The sequence below is a fragment of the Monodelphis domestica genome, chromosome 6, assembly GCF_027887165.1.
Source record: "Monodelphis domestica isolate mMonDom1 chromosome 6, mMonDom1.pri, whole genome shotgun sequence".
Taxonomy (NCBI): Eukaryota; Metazoa; Chordata; class Mammalia; order Didelphimorphia; family Didelphidae; genus Monodelphis; species Monodelphis domestica.
In genome coordinates, this window is record NC_077232.1 from 259,576,016 (window position 1) to 259,596,869 (window position 20,854).

Genomic DNA, 20,854 nt, shown 5'->3' on the forward strand with positions numbered 1-20,854 from the left:
GACCCTGAGCAAGTCACATACTCTAAGAGGAGGTCCCAACTTATATTGGTTAAGGGAGCTCTTTAGGAGTTAATCTGTGTCAATGACATCATGGGTCCAGTCCTTCCTTAGTCATGAGTCATTCTGAATAGCCAAGTTCTACAAACAAATGTTTATCTATGTATGCAACAAAACTTTAAAAAAAGGTTAGCTGTTTCTGGTTTGAAATCTTTCTAAATTTCTCCTGCTTTAAGGTACTATGGTATTCCATACTTCCTTTACTTTTTAAACAGTATACAGAACATAATTTAATCTTTCCATGAAGATGACTCAGCATCATTATTATGAACATCACTTACTGTGATGTAAGAGTGATGCCATCAAGACCTAATGAAGTGTTTAGGTCTGTTTGCCCTTATACTAAATGGCCCCAGACCGGTGTGTTTTTTTTTCTTGTGTCTATATCTAGTTTTTCTCATTTCTTGGTATCTGGCTCTCCGCAGTTTTCCATGCTGTCAGTGTACCTTCAGTAGACTTTCTCCTGTCTACTTTACTGTTTCTAGTCTGAGAGTAGACTTGGAAACTAGCTTATCAAACTTATTATATTGCAAAAGAAGAGTTAATAGGCTCTGAGTGAAGTCCCCATGGCCTCTCCTATAAGTAAGGTTAGTGAAAGAACTTCAAGCTTGGATTTTATAACAACTATTTTGAATACTCAGAGACCTTTGCTCCTTGTCTGCTGGCTTTTGCTTGTGTTCCAGATAGATGAGATTGCCGGATAGGTGAGTTTCAGATAAGATTATTACTATCATAGGATGCATCATTTCTATGTTGTAAGTATGAGGACTTGTGAAAAGTTTTGTGAACCAATTCTTTTTATAAGTCCACTATGTCTTTAAATCTATTAGGTGCCATAATGGTAACAAAAGAGTTAATGCAGGGGGCTACTAGTTGGCTCAGCAGACTAAGAGCCAGGCCTAGAGACCAGGAGGTCCTGGGTTCAAATCTAGCCTCAAACACTTCCTAGCTGTGTGCCTCTGGGCAAGTCACTTAACCCTCAATGCCTAGTTGTTACTGCTCTTTAGCCTTGGAACTGACACACAAGTATTGATTCTAAAACAGAAGATAAGGGTTTAGAAAAAAAGTTAATGCACCTCAAAAGTATAAATTGATATTTATGATATAATTTATTCATCATATGACATTGAATCTTATTCATTATATTGAATTTGTGCCTCTCATTGTGATCTTGCCAAACTTAGTGATTATTAACAAGCCACTTAATCTTAATTCTTATTTTTATATTAACACAATGAAATAGTAATATATACATATATCATGGGTAAGTCACGAGAAGTACAAAGTTCTTTGGGGACAAAAATGCCCATATTACTAATATTAATACTATTACTTTAAAACCAGGGTACCAAGGGTATGAACAATGCCCCAGTGATCTCATAATTAAAACTGAGTGTGGGTTCACTCAGAAAATGCAACTTGCTAACATGTAGCAAGCTATAGCAGTATGAAAATAATGGTATGTGTTTTTATAAATCCTCTGAACCAAAGCCAGCATAAATTGTCACAGACTACTGCTAGGGAAAAAAAAAACTGTCAAAGATTATAATCTATCTATATTGTCTCATCCCATATGATTCTTGTCCATATTCTCCCATAATTCTCTTAAGTGGAAGTTTAATTAGTTTATAACAATATATTACCTCCTTCTTAAATTAACAGGAAATATAAAACTCAACTGAACAAATCAAAATCAAAAGGGTTAGTTAAGAGAGACAAAAAGGGGTTAATGCAGAATCCAAAGGAAGAGACAAAGGGGTAGAGGCTGGGGAGAAGGCCCTCTGTATAGCCTCTGAGGTGAGTAGATGTGCTAAAAGCTATCAGGTTACCTTATTTACCTAGGTGGTGGACATCTGAGAAATTAAGAGTATTTTCAGGTTCTGTCAAAAGTGTTTAAATATAGCTTGTGCAATGAAAAACTTTAATTTTCTTTTAAAAAATTTTATATCCTTTCAGTTGCTAATGCCATCTGGGCAGTTACTTTGTATATACTGTGCAGTCTCTCGAATTGTTTCCTACTGTAGCATAAGTTCTTTGAGGGTAAGGGATTTTTGGTTTTTCTTTGTTATCCACAACCCACAGAACAGTATCCCTTAGGTGTTAACAGGCAATTAAAATTTTTTTGAATTAAGAGAAATGTTAGGATTTCTCACTGTAAAACTCTTATATCAAGAATCCCTTCCAAGTATAAAACCTTAAAAATTAGGGATGATTTTATTCCAAAAATTATTACAAAACCATAGTATCAGTCATCTTGTTCAACCTCAAAGTTCATTTGATATTGAAAAGCCATAAGACTGCTTTCTCCTAGATCGCGGTATTTAGGGTTGCCAACTATACATTGCCAGCTTGTTGAGGTCGTCAGACTCTTCTTTTAATTTTGGCCCAGGCCTTTGATCCACATTCAGGTGGCCTGCTCCGGGGATTCCGGGGCAACCGATTCAAAAGTTCTACAGGGAATATTCTGAAGGGAACTTAAAAGAAGTACATCCCATTTCTGGCTCCTCAGCACGGCCCTCCCGAACTGTCAAGGATCACCCCTCCATCAGGGGCACGTTCGAGGAAGGTGCCGTCTAATTGACGCAACATCCTATCAGGCCCAAGCCCCTCCCTTCACCCTTCTCTGATTGGACGCAGAGAAGGAGAGCTCGTCATCATCCGAAAATGTGCACGCGCCCCGGGGAATTCCATTTCCTCTCTATGCTGCCTGCGTAATTCTTCCGGCTAGTTCCCGGCACGGGGCTCATTCCAGTTTCCCTACTAAACTCTCGCGAGAGTTAGAGTACGGGGCAGCGGGGGGGAAGAAAAGAGGGAACCGAGGGTATCCATTACGAAAACGACCCCAACCTCCTCCCTCGCCCCTCCCCCTGTCCCGTAAATGCCAAGCCGCCGGGACTACCAGCCGGCAACAGGATTCTCGCGAGATTCGGTCTCCCCACTAACAAGCGAGGAGGGGCGTGGGGACCGCGCCGCAGCCGCCTTCACTACTTCCCCCCCCCCATGGTCTCCTTCCGGTTCTCGATGCTTCTCTCAGCCTAAGAATTTCCGCCTCCAGTTTGCTCTCCTCCCTCCTCAGTCCATGACCCGCCTCCCACCCCCGCCCTTTCTGCCGAACCTCCCATTCGTTTAGTAAGGATTCCGTCTTTTGGGGTAGAAGAAGGGAGAGCACCCCCAGTCCCGGTTCTCAGCTCAGGAGGAGTAGGAAGTTAACCATTCCCCTCCGCTCTCCTCGTCCTCGTCCAGTCCTCGCGACAGCGGCGTTGGCGGACTGATACCGGCGGCGGTGAAGGGGCCTGGCGGGGGAGGGGCGGAGCGTGGCAGCTGGCAGTAGTTCCGTCAGAGCGGACATCTTGTGGCTGTGTCGTGCGCGTGAGCCCCGTAGGGCCGGGGAGGCACCAGCTGCCGCGCGGGGAGGAGGCCGAGGCCGCAGCTTGAGGGAGGCCCCGGCCCCTCTGTACGCGTGGGTGTGGATGACTAGGGGAAGGGGAGGCCGGCCGCCTAGGGCTGGCCGGGTAAGCGGGGAGGTGGGGTGGGTTTGAGCGGCCAGCCAGTTGGGTGGGGTGAGGAGGGGAGGGGAGGCCGGGGGAGCCTGGCCCGCTCGCGCGGGAGGTAGGGGGAGTAGGGGGGGAGGGGGTGCTGCGCGCGCCGGGGCCTGGGGCGGCGCGGGCGCGTAGTGGTGATGGTGATGGTGGTGGAGGTGGCGGTGGCGGCAGCAGCGGGACGGGAGCGCGCGTGCACGCGCCTGGAAGGCGGAGAGTGCGGCGGTGTCCGGGGCGGCACGGATAGCTACGGCCCCAGCCCCTTCGGATCCCGCTCGAACCCCCTGGCTTCTCGCCCTCCCCAGCCGCTTCTTCTGGGAGCGAAGACGAGCGGGTCCGGGCCCCCAGCGGCCGGCCGGTCGTCCCCTCCCCCCCTCGGCTCCGGTGACGCCGGCGCGGCGCGGCCTAGGCCCCGGCTCCTCCCCGGACCCGACCCCGACACCGCACCCAGCCCCCTCTTGGCTCCTGGGAGGTCGGACTCGCGGCCTCCCTTGCTGACGCTACCCTCGGGGCTGGAGGGCGGCGTCGCGGCTTACGCCCGGACCCCGGATCGCGACGGTTTTGGGGGTGGGCACTTCTGGGCCCGGGCGAGTGCTGATCTGCTCCGTTTTTGCACAAGGCGCCTGTGTCGGGCGGAGCCGGTGTGAGAAGAGAGATCCCCTCCCCCAACCCCTCCCCGCCGCCCGGGATAATCAGAGTTTTTGGCCGGACCCATCTGCCCATCGAGAGAGCGAGGAATCAGGCGGAAAGAAGCACACACCATGGCGCTGAAACGGATTAATAAGGTAAATAACCCTGGCTGCTGGAGGGTGGGAGCCTCTTGTGCTTGTGGCGGGCCGGGACCCGGATTCTCCAGGGCCGTCTAGAACCCCCCGGGCTGGGCGCCCCTCCCAGCCCGGGGGGGTCCTGAAGTGGTGCCAGAGTTGCTTCCTTTCTAGGGGCTCCCCCTTTCCTGATTGAGCAGCCCAGGAAGCGCCGCATGAAGTTGCGTCGTAGCATGGGAGCCGGGCCCCGGGTCTAGGGTGGGGGGAGGCAGAGAGATGCGCCTGTGTGACCTTGGGGGCCGCCCGGTGCCCCATTTGTGCCCCTGTAACTGGGGGGACTCCCTCAGTAAAATGGGTATAAGATTGTGGGGGAGGTGCGGAGTGAGTCACGGAGATCTTCTTCCGGGGCCCCGGGACGTGTGGCCGCGAGTGCGCCCCCCGGGGGTCTCCTGCGCCCCCAGGCCTGAACTGCAGGAGACTCAGACACAATGTCGAGCCAGAGAGAGGGAGGCCCTGGCGCCCTCACCGGCATTTTTTAGGGGAGAGATGGTGGCTTTGCCAATTGATGCGGGTAGGATTCTGATTCAAGTTGCCGAGAATCTCTTGTTTTTCCGAAGCGGAAGGGGTGGAGGAAGCCGGGGCGCTGTTGGTGGAAGATCCTTTTCTTGCTCTAACTTCGGTCCCGCAATTTAAGATGGCGGCGGCTTTGCCTGGTTCTCTGTTATCTCTTTGGGCTCTAATGTGACAGGCCTACACGCGATAGTTTGTTTAATGTGGCCTTGGTCCGCGGGGGCTGTCCGGTGGGTACAGGCTCAGAAATTTAATAGGGCTAAGAAAATGACCGATGGAAATTTTTTAAGTTTGTGCCTCAGTTGCGTATTATTCAGGGTTTGGCTCTTACACCATCCAGGCTGGTGGGGTATTTACAACAAACTACAAGAAAAACGAAGGTTTAGTCATGGACTCAGTCTTCCCAGGAACTAGAAAGGGATTTTAATCTAATAATTACCGAAAAGAAGTTTTATTTGGGGAACTATTGAAACCAAAAACTTTAAAGTAGTTGAAATAAGTTTTATCTCTATAGTAATTTATCATTAGAATGAATTTCGAAAGTGTATGGTCGGTATTTTAACATTTGCTTTGCTAGGCAAGACCCCAAATATTAAAATGCTGGAAGGGGCTATGGATTATTAAGTTTGCATCCCCTTGGTGCAAGGAGAATACTTGCCTATCATACTAAAGTCTTGATTTTTGCTTTGGTGTCTTGACAATGCTACTTAACTAGCTGTCTGAGCTTGGGCAAATTACTCTCCTTAGTTCCTCATTTGTAAAATGAGAGGGGGTTGACCTAGATGATTTTCCAAATTAGTTTCTTCAGCTCTTAACAATCCATGAATCTTAAAAGATTCTTCCTTACCTAATTACTGGTCTAAATATCCTCCAAGTTATACTCCTTCATCAAACAGGTAGGTCTTAGGTGGTTGAGAATTGCTGCACAGTTCAGCTCAAGACCCTTCTCCCACTTCTATTTGAATGCTTTTTTTGATTTCCCTGATCCTATTACTAAATATCTTGAATTTATTTTATATATTTTTTTATTTATGGGTGTACATATCCTTATGCCCAATAAAACATAAGCTCAGAATTGGGATAAGATTTTAGTATATCCTTTGCAAATGTGGCACCGAGAAAATACATACTTATTAGTTTTAGAATTGCTGAATATTCACTAGCCACTTAAAATAAAAACCTAAGATAACTGTCTCTTTTTGAACTGGCAGCATTGTGTTCACATCAAGTTGAACCTAGTATTCACCAATTTACATTTGTTTGGAACCTTGAGGTTATTTAGTCCAGAGGTTTCAAAACTCCTGGCCAAGTGCAACCCAAACCAAAATGGAATTGGAAATGTTTAACAAAAGAAATAAATGCAATAATACATAGATGATAATGCTAATTTGTGGCTTTTTTAGGTCAGTATGTGGCCAAAGGGGAATTTCCCATTTGAGTGACACCATTGATCTAGTCCAATCCTTTTATTTACAGATAAGGAAAGGAAGGTCTCCCTGAAATGAACTAATAACTTCCCCATTGATAGAAGTGATAAGTGGCAGAGCTAGGATGTAGTAAGCACAAGTTCTCTAGCTCTTAATGTATTTTGAATTGTAGTTTTATAAATGGTTTATTGGTGACACTAAACTTCTATGATGCAAGTGTATTGTTCATTTCAAAAAGCTTAGGTTTTATTTTAATGTAATCCTCTCTACCCCCCCATTTCTTTTTTTCCAAAGATGCTTTTCTTTTTTTCAAAAACCCTTATTTGTGTGTGTATGAGTAAATATAGGAATCCCCAATTCCACCTAGTAAAACTTGCCTTGTAACAATGATAATTTAATGAAATTTGAGTTTACTTTCCTTCATGAAAAAACTGAAGTTAGGGCATCTCCACAGTAATAGCTTTGTAGAGGTCAAGCATAATGTAGAGGAAAAGAGGCCTGGTTTAGAGTCAGAAACTTCTAATTTCAACATCTGGCTTTGCCACCTACTTTCTTTCTTTATTTGAGCCCTTTCCTTTCCGTCTTGGAGTCAATACTGTGTATCGGTAAGGGCTAGGCAGTGGGGGTTAAGTGACTTGCCCAGGGTCACACAGCTGGGTCCCATCTCTAGGTCTGGCTCTCAATCTACTGAGCCAACCAGCAGCCCCCTACCACCTACTTTATGATCATAGACAAGGAACTTCACTTCTCTGGGCCTATTGGCTTATCAAGGGAACACTAAGATTTCTTCCAGCTCTTGTGTCTCTGCAATAAATCTCTGGAATAAACTCAAAGGAATATTTAATGTATATGTAGCCATTTTACTGGTCAGGAAATGGAAGCTGAGAGGACATTAAGTGACTCCCCCAAGACAACATGGATTGTCATTTGTATTGGAATATAGAATAGAGATCTTTTTATCTAGGACCTTTCACAGTAATAAAAGCATGTTGCTTTAACCTGGTAATTTTTCATAGGTTTCAATTTTGAAATCCTTATGGTTAACATTATATAATATTTGGATTCAGACACTTCCTAGCTGTGTGGTCCTGGGCAAGTCACATAATTCCTATTGCTTAGCCCTTCCTGCTCTCCTACCTTAGAACAATAGGCAGTATTGATTCTAAGACAGAAATATTATAAAATAATATAAATAAATTAATAATAAATAAAATATTATGTAAAATTTACTATGATGCAATTTGACCTGTTTGGAAGAATTCAATTTTAAAAGTCGACAAAAAACATTTTTTAATCACCAGCTATGTACCAGGCATTGTTTGTTCTTTGCTTTTTTTTTCCTTTTTAAAAATTTTAACCCTTCTGTCTTAATATCAGTTCTAAGACAGAAGAGCTGCAATGGCTAGGCAATCAGAAGTGACTTGCTCAGTCACAGCTAGGAAGTGTCTGACGCTAGATTTGAACCCAGGTCCTCCTGATTCAAAGGCCTGGCTATCCACTGTGCTACCTAGCTGCCCCCAGACATTGTGTTTCTTGGCTATACTATCCAGATTTAGTTTTCTGTAAATAACAGGATTTCTCAAGTGCCTTAGTTTTTTATACAGATCATTGTGATATTTTTAATTGAATGATTGAATTTAATAATGAGCTAGAGAATTGGCCTCAAAGCTAGGAAGACCAGGGTTCTATTGTCTCCAACAAACACTTTGTGTCAAATCACTTAGCCTCAGAGTGCCACTAGCTCCAATCCATCCTTCACATCAAATTGGTCTTTCTAAAGTAGAAGGCTGACCCTGTAACCCCACCTCCCATTCCATAAACTTTAATGGCTTTCTATTAACCTCCAGGATCAAATAGAAGGGAAGGAGAGAGAAATAAACATTTGTTTAGCTCTTATATATGTAATATGTGCCAAGCACTTTTTACAGATGCTATCTCATTTGATCATCACAACAGTCCTAGGAGAGGTAGGTGCTGTTATTACTCCTATTTTACAGTTAAAGAAACTGAGGCAAGCAGGCCAGGGTCACACAATAAGTGTCTGAGGCTAGATTTTAACTCGGGTCTTGTTCACTTCTGGCTGGATGCTCAATTCCTATAACCTCTCTCTCTCTCTCTCTCTCTCTCTCTCTCACTCTCACTCAACCCCCTCCCCTCTTTTTCTCTTTCTCTCTCCCCTCCCCCCCTTCCATCCTCCAATGACTGGCCTCTTTGCTCTTCTGAGGTACTATCGGATGTTGCCCATATCTGGGATTTCATTGTTGCTTTCTCTTGCCCTGGATTTTTTCAAGCCTCAGTCAAAATCCTAATTTCTGGAGTTCGCTTGTCCCCAGATTCTTTCTATACCATATTCTTTGTTCCTGTGAATATTTTTGTATGTTCCCCTATTAGATTGAGCTTCTAAGGAAAGCAGGAGTCTTGTTCCACCCCCACCCCCCTTTTTTTTATCCCCAGGGTATAACACATAGTAGGCATTCAATACTGTAACACTATAAGGGACAACTCTTAAAGCCTTGTCTGAGTTACTAGGGGTAGCTATGGTGTGGTTTATAGCCAGCAGACCTTAAGAATTTATTTCATGTCCCATTCTTAACACAATGGTTGTGTTGTTCTTGGCAAGTCACTTAACTTCTCAGTGATCTGGGAAACTTTTTTTTTTTTAAGTTAAGAGAAAGTGCCAACATGCCTTGGTTAAAGGAATTTACTCACCTGGCCCTACTCCTGTCACTGCCCTTCCCTCCCTTTAACAATGCTTCTTTGAAGAGAGGGAAATAGCTCAGGTGGTTTTTTGTTTGTTTTTGCTGAATTTTATCCATTTCAATTTTGAACATTTTAAGTTTGAAATTGGTTGTTTTTATCAGGATTTTGCCAAGTGAATCTCATTGTTAGCTTGGGCTCCTGGGCCTCTAGTTTCTATAGCTATTAAATGAGAAGGTTTTACAAAATTATTTTTGTGATTCCCTTGACTTTAAATACTTGCTTTCTAAGATTAGTTAACATTAAAGTTTGTATCCTACACCTGAGCTGTGCCTTCACTCAAAAATATCCTTTATGTGTCTTGCTTTCTATCTGAAATAGAAATCTTGTTTGGGGGAGGGGATACTCTTTGAAAGATGTGAGCAAGGTTGGCCCTAGTTGAAATTGAAGATAAAGTTTTGGTTTTAGATCAGTGCCATTCCAGTATCTTTATGAAAAGAGTACTGGGCTTAGAGTTACGAGGCACATATTTTACAGCCGGAAAAGATCTTCACAAATTGAGTCCAATTCTTTATTTTATGAAGAGATGAAGTGACTTGTCTCATGGCTACACAGGTTGCTGAGTCTCAAGCCCAGATAGGCTGATTCCAGACCTATTTCCCTGCCCCTGATGATTTGGAGCTCTGTGACCTTGAAGCTATATACTAGCCTATGAATCTTCAGCTCCTCTTCCCTCGAGGGTACCATTTCCCTCTGTGTTATCCTGTTTTCTTAAACATTAAAAAAAAAATTGATGCTTTCCAACCTGTATGCTTTACCAAATCTGGAAAAGATCTGTAACCAGTCATGCCTTTAACTAAAACTCATTTACACGTGTATAGTGTCTTTATAAAGAAAGCCTAATTGGTTTGATTTTTTTTAGTTAATCCTTAAAAAAAATGCAAAACAGCAAATTGAGGTATATTAAAAATAATCCCTTCCATTCAGATAATTTATAATATAGTAGGGGCATATATAATCTCGTGCATGCTGCACCCCCCTTCAATTTAAATAAAAGCTTTTATGTTTTAATTTAAAAAAATTAAAAGCTGTTGCCAAGACCTGTCAATTTCACTTTTGCAACTCTTTCTGACATGATCCTCTCTGAAGTCACCTGGGGTCCTAGGTGTCATTCCTCAAGTCACCTGACTTTTTTTTTCCCTTTTAAAACCCTAGCCTTCCATTTTAGAATCAATACTGTGTATTGGTTCCAAGGCAGAAGAGTAGTAAGGGCTAGGCAATGGGGGTTAAGTGCCCAAGGTCTCACAGCTGGGAAGTGTTGAGGCCAGATTTGAACCTAGGACCTCCCTGCTCTAGGCCTAACTCTCAATCCCCTGAGCCACCCAGCTGCCCCCAAGTAGCTACCCCACTTTTATCATCCCTATTTTCCTAAAACATAGATTTGATCATGTCACTCCTGTATTCTGTAAACTCCAGTGGCTTATCAACTTCAGGAACAAATACAAAATGCTCCATTTGGCATTCAAAGCCCTTAACCTAGCCCCTTCTACTTTCCAGTTTTCTTACAGTTACTTTCTGACACTGGCCTCTTGGCTGTTCATAAACAAGATACTCCATCTCAACTTGGATGTTCTCTTGTCTCCCCATGCCTAGAATTCTCTGCTTCTGGTTCTCAAGTACTGACCATTTCTGGCTTTCTTCAGGTGCCAACTAAAATCTTCCCTAATCCCTCTTAATTCTGGGGCTTTCCTTTTAAATATTTTTTCTAGATGTGGTTTGCTTTGTATATATTTGTTTACTTGTCTGTTGCCTCTTCTTGTGTCCCCAGTACATGGCATAATGCCTGGAACATAATAGGCATTTAATAAATGTTTATTGAGTATGTTACAAAGCAAAATAGACTAATTTCATAAGAAAGATATTAAGTAAAGAGATAACAAAGATTCAAAAGAGGGAGAAATTGTTTACATCTAGGATAGAATCAGGTAATTCATTTAATGAATAGAATATACTATTTAAATTAGGCTTTGAAGGGATGTCCTGTTACCAGGAAAGTAAGTAAGGGTCTTTCTAGTTGGAATGTTAAGGCTAGGGAAGGAATGTTTTTGGGGAAGTAGTTCCTCATTTGAATAATCCTGTTTGGTTGGAATATCTCTGAAAGAGAACACTGCTTTGAATAGCATCCATTAGAAGCCAACGTTCTTTTACTTGTTAAATCTGTTTTCTTTAAGATGGAAATGACTTATTAAGAGGGATTGTAAAATGGAATAGTTTGGGGGAATGAAGGGGTTCCTTGGTCTAGTCCTAAAGCTAATCCTAAAGGAAATCTATTTTACAGCAATTTAGAGAAGTTTCAGAGGTATACCAAGCATCTTTTATTTTTTCATACCCTTTTCTAATAGCTCTAGACCCTACATGAATAGATTGGTTACATAAATACTACATAGCACTTAATTGGCAAATGGATTTGATATTACGTTTTTGGTTTTAATTTTTGAGTTACAGGCTTAATATGCTTTTTCATTTATGAATTCCAATTACTATTGTACTAAAAATGTAGTTGTTACAACCTGGCTTATTCTTTAATTTTACTTATTTTCATTTGAGTTTGGGGAATTATTTTATCATATCAAGTCTCTTTAACCTCTCTGATACAGATCTTTTATTTGCCTTTTTCATCAACTTTAATTCAAATTCAACTTTTCCATCCTCTTAATTTGCTTGTCCTCTACTTTTCCAAATTAACTTTTGATGATTTGCCTTTTTAAAAAATTGTTTAATACAATTTGTCCTGCTCTTTTAAAAAAAACTTCATTTATTTAAATAAAAAATGTAAAGCTGAAGCTTTTGGGGGTTTTTTTGCCTTCTGCCTTAGTATCAGTTCTAAGACAGGAGCAGTAGGGGCTAGGCAGTTGGGGTTAAGTGACTGACCCAGGGTCACACAGCTAGGAAACGCCAGATTTCAAACCAGGTTCTCCCAACTCCAAGTCTAGTGCTTTATTCAGCTGTGCATAGCTGAAGCTTTTGAGTTAATAAAGCTTGGCTATCAGTTTGTTTACAGGCCATAAATTATGTTTCCTACTTAATACTTTGATTTTCTTATGAGTAAAATAAGACATGTGTGCGTGCACACATGCACGCATTTAAAAGAAAATAATCAGAAGCCCAAACAATCTTTGTAATCTTTGGCTCCTGAACCCTGAATAAGCCCTGCCCTATTCCATAATTTCTATTTGACTATGGTCACTTAAAATTTTATTTTATTTGAAATTTCACTGGTGGGAAATGTGCACAATGTTGAATGTGAAATATAAGAGAACAATTTTTATAAAAAGTTTAGGAATGACAACCTTTTATGTCCTAAGCTGTCTTATAATAGTTTTATTGGCAAAGATTAATAGATTTAAAATCTATTTAAATCTTATTTTGTTTTGACTGCATAGATTAGTTCTTTGTCATTACTTTATATAATGGAATAAGATTTTTGTCTTCCTAGAACAATGGGCATTACTAGTTACTATAATAATTGCATTTATATAGCTTTTGTATAGTTTATGAAGCACTTTAATCCTAATAACCCAGGAAAACTAGGGCAAGTATAGTATATCCTCACTTTTTGTTGAAATGGGGGCATTAGATGAAGTGACTTGTCCAAGGTGATAGGAAGTGTTGAGATTTGAATGAGTTGGGGGGGGGGTTTCTATTGTACCATAGTAGCCATACCTTTTAAAAAACATTGGAGGAATGCTTTGTTTTTTAAAGTTGTATAGGTAGTACATATATAATTTATTTCTTGTTATACTATTCATGAAAACTTTTAAAAAAGAAAAATAGATAAGGAAAACTTATTATCCAAAACAACTGTCTCTAACACCATATGCAACATTATTTACCCATAGTTACTTCTACAGAGAGGATCAATGTGTTTCATCTCTTCCAGCCAAAGATTAGTTATTGCAGCTATTCTGGGTACTCTGTGATGCTTTTTATAGCAAGCATATCTCTAATTTTGGTTTTAGATTTCTAAACAAAATTGAAAACACAAAAATAGGTGAAATAACTTCATCCTTATTTCTGAATTCATATGACAGAACTATAGGGAGGAAATTCCTTTTAACCAGACTAACTATATGCCTAAGTCTCAATTTCTTTATCTGTAAAACAGGTGTTCAGATTTTTCTCCTTCATGGTTCTTTTTAAAGAAACAGGCTTTTTATAAACCAAAGAACTTTTTTTAATCATGGGGTTAATTTTTGCTTATTACAATACCTATACTCAGTAGAATGTACCCCCTTTTAAAGTACATTTGATACTTAATTTCACTGTAACAAAAACTAACTTTTTTGGGTGCCTTCTAAAAAAGTTAACTGTGAATATGGCAAATTGTAAAGAATTGTTACACATAGTTTTGCAGATGTTTTCTAGCCCATACTTGGAATGTGGTACAAACATGAACTTAACCATTAAGTATTTGTTACAATCCTACTCCACCATTCTTTAGTGCTTGCAAAATGAAAAATGTTTTTCTTTTAAGTTGATCCATTTTCACTATATTGATAGAATTTAAACTTTTCTAAATTTAGAAAGTTTCATTAATGACAGAAAACAGTATTATGCCATATTCATGAGTTTTAAGGCTGAATGTATATTGAATAATATGCATGCTTAATTAGTGGATTTTATTATTGATCTTTTGCTTCTTAAGTGATCTCTTCCTGTGGTCAAGAGTTCCTCCCATTCATTGTAATAATAGCTCTGTAATTTCTCTCTGGAATCTTAATTTCTTCTGGTTTTATTTTTTTCTAATTTATTTAATCTTTTATCCCAAATATATTTTTTAAAAAGCTGTCTCAGAAATTGTATGTTAACCTTATCTGGACCAAATCCAATTAATTCTTTCTGATTTCTCTTTCTATCTTTTAAACCAGGAGGTCTTAACCTGGAGGCTAAGGACTTGGCTAATATTTTTAATAACTATTGAATTCATTTGTAACCCTATGTATTTTATTTTACACTTAAAAAAAAAACTGAGGAGCCCAAAGGTTTCACCAGACTGCCCAAAAGGTTCATTGATACAACAAAGATTAAGAAACCTTTTTTAAACATTGTCTTGGTTAGTGTTTTGTTGATTCCTGTTTTTTAATGCCACTGTCGCTTTCCATTTCCCCTTCCCTCCAATAATTAAAGGAATAGGTTTTATTCTCTTCATCTTACAGATAAGGAAATATGTAAAAGTAAGCAACTTGCTGTCTTAGTACCTCCAGATTTGTCATTTCCAGCTCAGATTCTCTACCTCACTTTTCTTTCTTACTCTTTTTCATCAACAAATAGTCTTTATTGTTAAGCCTTTTTTCTTTACTTTATTACTACATATTAAATTTCAATGGATACATTAACTTTCCTAACTCTTCTCTTGAACTTTCTTAACCTGTATAGTGGTTGGTCAGGAGCTTTTAAAAATCCTTCAGAGTAGTTGACATGTGATTCTGGAAGCTTTTTTCTTCTTTATTACATGACAATGTTTGTGAGGCTACTTGTTTTTTTAATCATTTTAACAAAGGATGAGAGCTTAAACTGATTTTTTCCTAGGTTTCCTAGAAACTTAGGGTTTGTGAATAATCTAAATTATCTGAGACCACATAACTATCATGGAGGATTTTAAAGGGAAAATTTATTGTTTGTTGAAGCTAGATTCCCTTATCCATCATACCTAATTACAAAGAAGAGCATACTTGTTTAGGTGTCTCACCTGTAATTATAGTCCAACAGGAAGTTTCTGTTTATCTTAGTGATGGAATGGAGACTACAATTCCTACTTGTGAGTCTTGATGTTTTCAAGCTTGCTTGTTTTTTTTTGCTTGTTTTATGTTAATTTTTATTTTCCCCTAATTACATGTAAAAAGTTTCCAGCGTTTTTCAAAAAATATCTAGTCTTGAATTCTCTTCCTACCTGCCCCCCAATCCCTACTCCCCTCGTGATTGCAAGCAATCTCATATATTTTACATGCGATGATCACATAAACCGTTTTTCCCTGCCAATCCTTTTATGGAAGGAAACTCATAGGAATAAAGTTAAGAAAGTGAAAAAAGTTTGTTTACATGTTCAATTCTTTTTCTCTGGAAATAGATGGCATTTTTGTCATGAGTCCTTTGGGATAGTATTGGATAATTGTATTGCTGGGAAGAATTGTTAATTGTAAGGTATTTCTGTCACTGTACAATGTTCTCCTAGTTCTGCTTATTTCGCTCTGCTTTGTTTTGTGTCTTTCCCAGTTTTTTGAGCCTTTTCTTGTCATTTCTTACAATACAATTGTATATAATAACTTGACCAACCATTCCCCAATTGACATATCCCCTCACTTTGCAATTCTTCAGCCCCACAAAAAGAACTTCTTTAAATATTTTTGTACATATGGGTCCATCCCCCCCCCCCCCCTTTTTTAAATCTATTTGGGATACAAACCTAGTACCTAGTTTTGCTGGCTCAAAGGGTATGTATTTTTTAAAAGCCCTTGGGACATAGGTCCAAATTCAAGCTTGCTTAGTTTTTAAAATTAATTACTAATTTTGTATTAATCAGTGTATAATGACTAAATGACTATAAAGCCTAATACTTTAGCTAACAAGTTTCTCTTGGTATTTTGAAATATTGATGTATCATTGCTTTGAAATTAGTAAAACTTCAGAACTAAATTGTAGCACTTGACATTAAAGACTATCTTTCACTTTTCTTCAGAGACCTAATTGTGTCTTTTACAAAAGTATTTCTCCAGTGGAAGCAGTAATTGTTTTTCTATTCCTCAGTTTCCTAGTCTGAAGAATGGGAGGTGTGGATGATCTACGGTCATCATTTATTTGTACTCTTGTATGTGAATCTATTCTGTTTGTTTAATTTGGCCTTTATTTATACTAGGTTAAATTGTGTAAGCTGTTGGAGGGAAGGGAAATCACATCTGATTCATTCCCCATATAGTACTTAGGTTTTATTGTTACATAATCAGTGGTAAATACCTGTTTTGTTTTGAGGCATTGTGTACTGAGAGCTTGCCATACCTCCATCCAGTTAGGAGGTCTAAAGTTCAAGTCCTGCCTCCTCCCCATATTGGGTGTGTAGCTGTGGGCAGTCATAGAACCCTTCAGTGCTCAAGTCAGTTCTCTTAAGACAATCCTTTACAGAGAAAGTATCAGTTGATAGAGAAAGTTTCCCTATCTGGTGGTTCCCTTTGTCAACTAAATTGCTGACCCAGTCTATCATTTTATATCATTACCATGTCTGATGGTGAACCTCTGTCACGAGTGCCAAAAAGTGCATGCTTGCCCAGAGTTCTTTCCTAGAAAACCAGAGGGACTGGAATGGAGCTGTTCCCCACCCCCTCTCCATGCACTTGACATTCTTCACTTCCCCTGCCCAGGAGCCAATGGGAGCACTTCCTCCTCTGTCTGGGATGAGGGTGGGGTGCTCACATCCTGTGTGAGGGGGCTGCACAGACAGCAGCCTGTTGAATCTGATGAAGGTGATTCCCATTGTGGTTGTGAGAGTATCTAGGTTTGAGAGTAGCATAGCTCATAGCCTGGCACATAGCTGGAGGGGAGCAGAGTGCTGGGGCCACTCTCCTCTCCACACACAGCCCTTTGCCCAGCACCCCAATGGGAGCACTTTGACCCTTCCCTGTGGAGGAGTAAGTCTGATGGGGGCAGGCAACCATACTGCATCTGGGGGGTGAGATGGGGGTGGGTCCTGGCACTCCCATCACTGCCATATGTCATTGAAAGTTTTAAAATTGTAACATTTCAAAGTCTCAGCTTTCATGGGGTCCTCTGAGGGTTTCCAAAAGTTCAACCAGCAGCTGACTAGGAGCTCCTCTTTGGTTTGATATTTTTAAAATAATTTTTGTCCTTAGCACCTTCTCTCTTTTGTGAAAACTGGTTTCTTTCTCTTGGTCAGTTAAAAGGGGGCAGACTGGAATTTTGAGTCCATTGAAACTAATATTTAAAGTAAGGGACTAAATGTTGCCATACCTCTCCACTACCCCATCCTTTTTTTTTTCCCCTACTGGAGCAACCAGTAGAAAATGAAGTGTTCTTTAGCAGAGGAGTTAGATCCATTGCCTGGCAGGCAAAGTTTTACATCTTGGGGCCTGAACAAGATTAAAATATCTTGGGGATATATTTAATAAAATAAAAATATGAAAGGAGGACAATAGACTGAAGATGTAGTTTTGACTGTGGAAGCTAACTGTCTGATTTGAAATGCAAATGATCAGCCTTCTGAACCAACTGAGTTTTGGGCTAGAGTTTAGAAATAGTGAATCTGGGTAAACTTGATTTACTTTAAAAGTTAGTTAAGAGGGGGCAGCTGGGTAGCTCAGTGGATTGAAAGCCAGGCCTAGAGATGGGAGGCCCTAGTTTCAAATCCTGCCTCAGACACTTCCCAGCTATGTGACCCTGGGCCAAGTCACTTGACCCCCATTGCCCATCCCTTACTATTCTTCTGCCTTGGAACCAATACATGGTATTGATTCCAAGGTGGAAGGTAAGGGTTAAAAAAAAAAGTTAAGATACTGGTACTTGACAAAAAGGAATGCTATCCAGATGCCCTAAGTGGCCTGACAGGGATTCTTCAGAAACCATTCTTGTTATTTGTCTTAAAGTCTGCTTCACATCAGTCACTTTATGTTTGACTTTTAATACTGACTGTCCTGCCCCCTGCCTTTTTAAAGTAGGGGTCATTATTATTAATGGAAACTTAGAGAAATTTCTATTTTTCCCTTTAAGTAGTAGATTATTATTTTAACATTAATCTCTAGTCTTCATTGCTTTGCAATTAATACTTAAGCTTGGCCTCAAAGAAGAGAGGAGAAACTTTTTATCTCATTTGCAAAGGTGGAAGTCTTATCTACAACTATTCTATATAATGTCAGACTTGATTAGGTATCTTAATTTGCTGAATTTAAAAAATGTTACAAAAGATAGCTTTCTAAGGGGAGAGGGGAGGTATATTTGGAAATTAAGGTATGAAGGCTGAACATTAGTTTACAAAACATTAATTCTAAAAAAAGTTTTTCTAATTTTCTCATCTGTTCTTACATCTATATTTCCTGCTAAATCTACTACTGTAATCCAACATAACAAAAAAATCTGGCATTTCATGCCCCATATGTGATTTCTGCTTTTGTAAAGAAAGGAGGGAAGGGCGGGTAATAGGTTTCATTTTAAGATGTTAGATATATAGTTTTTTAAAGGGGTGATAGATTAACTATAGATTCTTTGAAGATTTGAAATTATTTTTAAATAAAGTTTTATTGATTTTTTTTCAATTAGATAATTTCATCCAGACCAACATGAAAAAAATAGTTTTCAGGTTGGTTTTTTTTTTTTTAACCCATACCTTCTATTTTATAATCAAAATTGTGCATTGGTTTCAAGGCATTAGAATGGCAAAGGCTAGGAGAAGATTAAGTAACCTGCCCAGGGTCACACAGTGACTGAGGTTACATTTGAACCCTGGACCTCCTTTCTGTAAGCCTGACTATCCATTGAGCCACCTAGCTTGCCCCCAAATAGTTGTTTTTGATCTTGTATTTTGTGTGATATTTATATGCTTGTCAGTGATCTCTTAAAAAATAAGTGAATAATGGTACGACATATTGCTAGTTGATCTTGGTACTAAGTTGTTTTTGTTTTTAAACCCATATGTTTTGTCTTAGAACTGATACTAAGGTAAGGGCTAGGCTTTGGGGTTAAATGACTTGCCCATGCTCACATAGGTGCAAACTGAGATTGGTTTTGAACCTAGACCCTCTGGAACTCCAAGCCTTGGTTGCCCCTCCTATTACTAAGTTTTTTGTTGTTGGTGTTGTTTTTATTTTTAAATTTTTTCCATGGTTACATGTTTCTTGTCTCCCTCTCTTTTTCTTTCCCCCCTCCCCAGAGTTGACAATTTCATTGGGTTATATATGTATATTATAAATTTCATTGGGATATATATATAATATTAATATTATATATTGATTATATATTATCATTCAAATCCTATTTCTATATTATTTTTCTAAGGCCACACAGAGGTAATAAAGTAAGAAGCTTTTAAAAGTCAAGTGAGTTGGGAAGGAATCTATCATTTGCTTATTCATAACATTGTAATATTCTTCCAAATCAGAGACTAGAGGGGTGTTTGTTTTTTGTTTTGATTTTTGTATTATTGGTGGTGTGTGTATATTTGTATGTGTATGTATATACACACATATTTTTTATATATATATATGTATATATGTATATATATATATTCCATTTTAAAGGGAGATTTTGGGGGGCAAGTAAGTGTCTCAGTGGATAGAGAGCTTGGCCTGGAGATAGGAAGTCCTGGGTTAAAATCTTACTTCCCAAAGTTTTAGACCTTGCATTTCTTGTTCTGTGCATCTGAAGCTTGGAACTGAATATTTACAGAATATAAATTCATGGGCATTGACTTTGTATGAGCATTGTGTTAATAAAAGAATTTAGGAAATTATTGTGTCGTTGATAGTCTGAATTAGCTATATGTTAATATTAAGCTTTTGATTTTTCTGATGTATTTTCTTCACTTGCTTAAGCTTCTATAGAGAATAATTTCATCATTTCAGAGTAATTCTTTGATATTTAGAATTTGTTAAATCTAGAATGGCCCTTTCAAATGACTCTTCTATGTCGTGCTCCTAGTACCATGCAACTTTTAATTTCAATATCCCTTTCCTTGTCTGGGGATGTCATTTTTTATTTTTATTTTTTTTTTAATTGTATCTCTTAAAAGAAAATGTATACTGTTGCCATAAAGAAAGCCAGCTATTGAGCAAAATGCCACTCTGGATCACATCTTCCTCCCCTCCTTAAAAAAATTTGTTTTGAAAAAGTGATCTCATTACTGGCCCCAATTGGTTACATTCTCAACCACCTTTCCATACTTAATCATTATGCATAAATCTTGTTCATGCCTTACAAATCAATCCACTGCAAGAACTTCATATCTTGTTAGAAGAATACTAATGGAAGACAGGCTTTCCATTGGGTGAGTCCTCGTTTTTATTACATAACTACCTTTCTTTATGATTCTACATTTCTCTACATTTCTGCAGAATTCTTCATTGGTAGTATGTTGCAACCAACTCATCTACTGTGACTAGTTACAGACCTGATCTTTGATGGCATGACATCACAAAAATATTGATGTTTTAAAGATTAGGTCTTTTGTTTCAAAAGAGGGATGCTTGGTTATTAAAAGTATGGCACAACATACTAAGGTAAATCATGGTTATTTAATTTAAATTGAGTGCTCATGTGCACACACACAGAGGCCTGCTTGATAGATTGTTCTCCCTTTCCCCACCCCCAAAGTCTGAATGGGCAATCATGGTGTTACACCTTTTTGAATGTTTAGGTCAAATTCATTTGAGTGATTTAGTAGACTTGCATTGTTTCAGGGCAAAATCATATGAAGAATATAAGAAGACAACACCATTCTACTTCCTGGAGGTGGGTGGTTCAGGGGTGAGGTGTGGAACATTGGGTGCATTTCAGTCTGTGATATAGTGGTTGGTTTTGCTGATTGCCTTTTTTCCCCCTCTTTCTTTTTTTAAGCCTATATTAACCCTGTTTTTATGCCTTTTGTATATTAATACTTAGTGGATTATCAAAGTTCTCTCTCTCTCTTTCTCCCTCCCCACCTTCCATCTTGGATCAATACTCTGTATTGGTTCCAACACGAAGAGAGGTAAGGCCTAGTCAGTGGGGGTCAAATGACTTGTCCAGTGTCACAGAGCTAGGA

The 20,854-nt window shown here is 39.5% G+C and overlaps 1 protein-coding gene across 8 annotated transcripts in view; it reads left to right on the top strand.

Annotated features, from left to right (window-relative positions):
- The first annotated feature begins 419 nt into the window (after positions 1-419).
- UBE2D3 (ubiquitin conjugating enzyme E2 D3) overlaps positions 420-20,854 on the top strand; it is a 50,653-nt gene continuing 30,218 nt past the window's right edge. For 2 of the 8 annotated variants that reach the window (XM_056803139.1, XM_007495868.2), the window contains exons 1-2: positions 3,193-3,569; positions 4,216-4,381. In XM_056803139.1, coding sequence (XP_056659117.1) covers positions 4,358-4,381 — 24 coding nt within the window. In that variant the 5' untranslated portion in view covers positions 3,193-3,569; positions 4,216-4,357. Of the gene's footprint in view, positions 762-2,829; positions 3,570-3,611; positions 3,667-4,215; positions 4,382-4,757; positions 4,932-20,854 lie in introns of those variants that run through there. The other 6 variants (XM_007495866.2, XM_007495869.2, XM_056803142.1 and 3 more) reach the window with 6 other exon arrangements.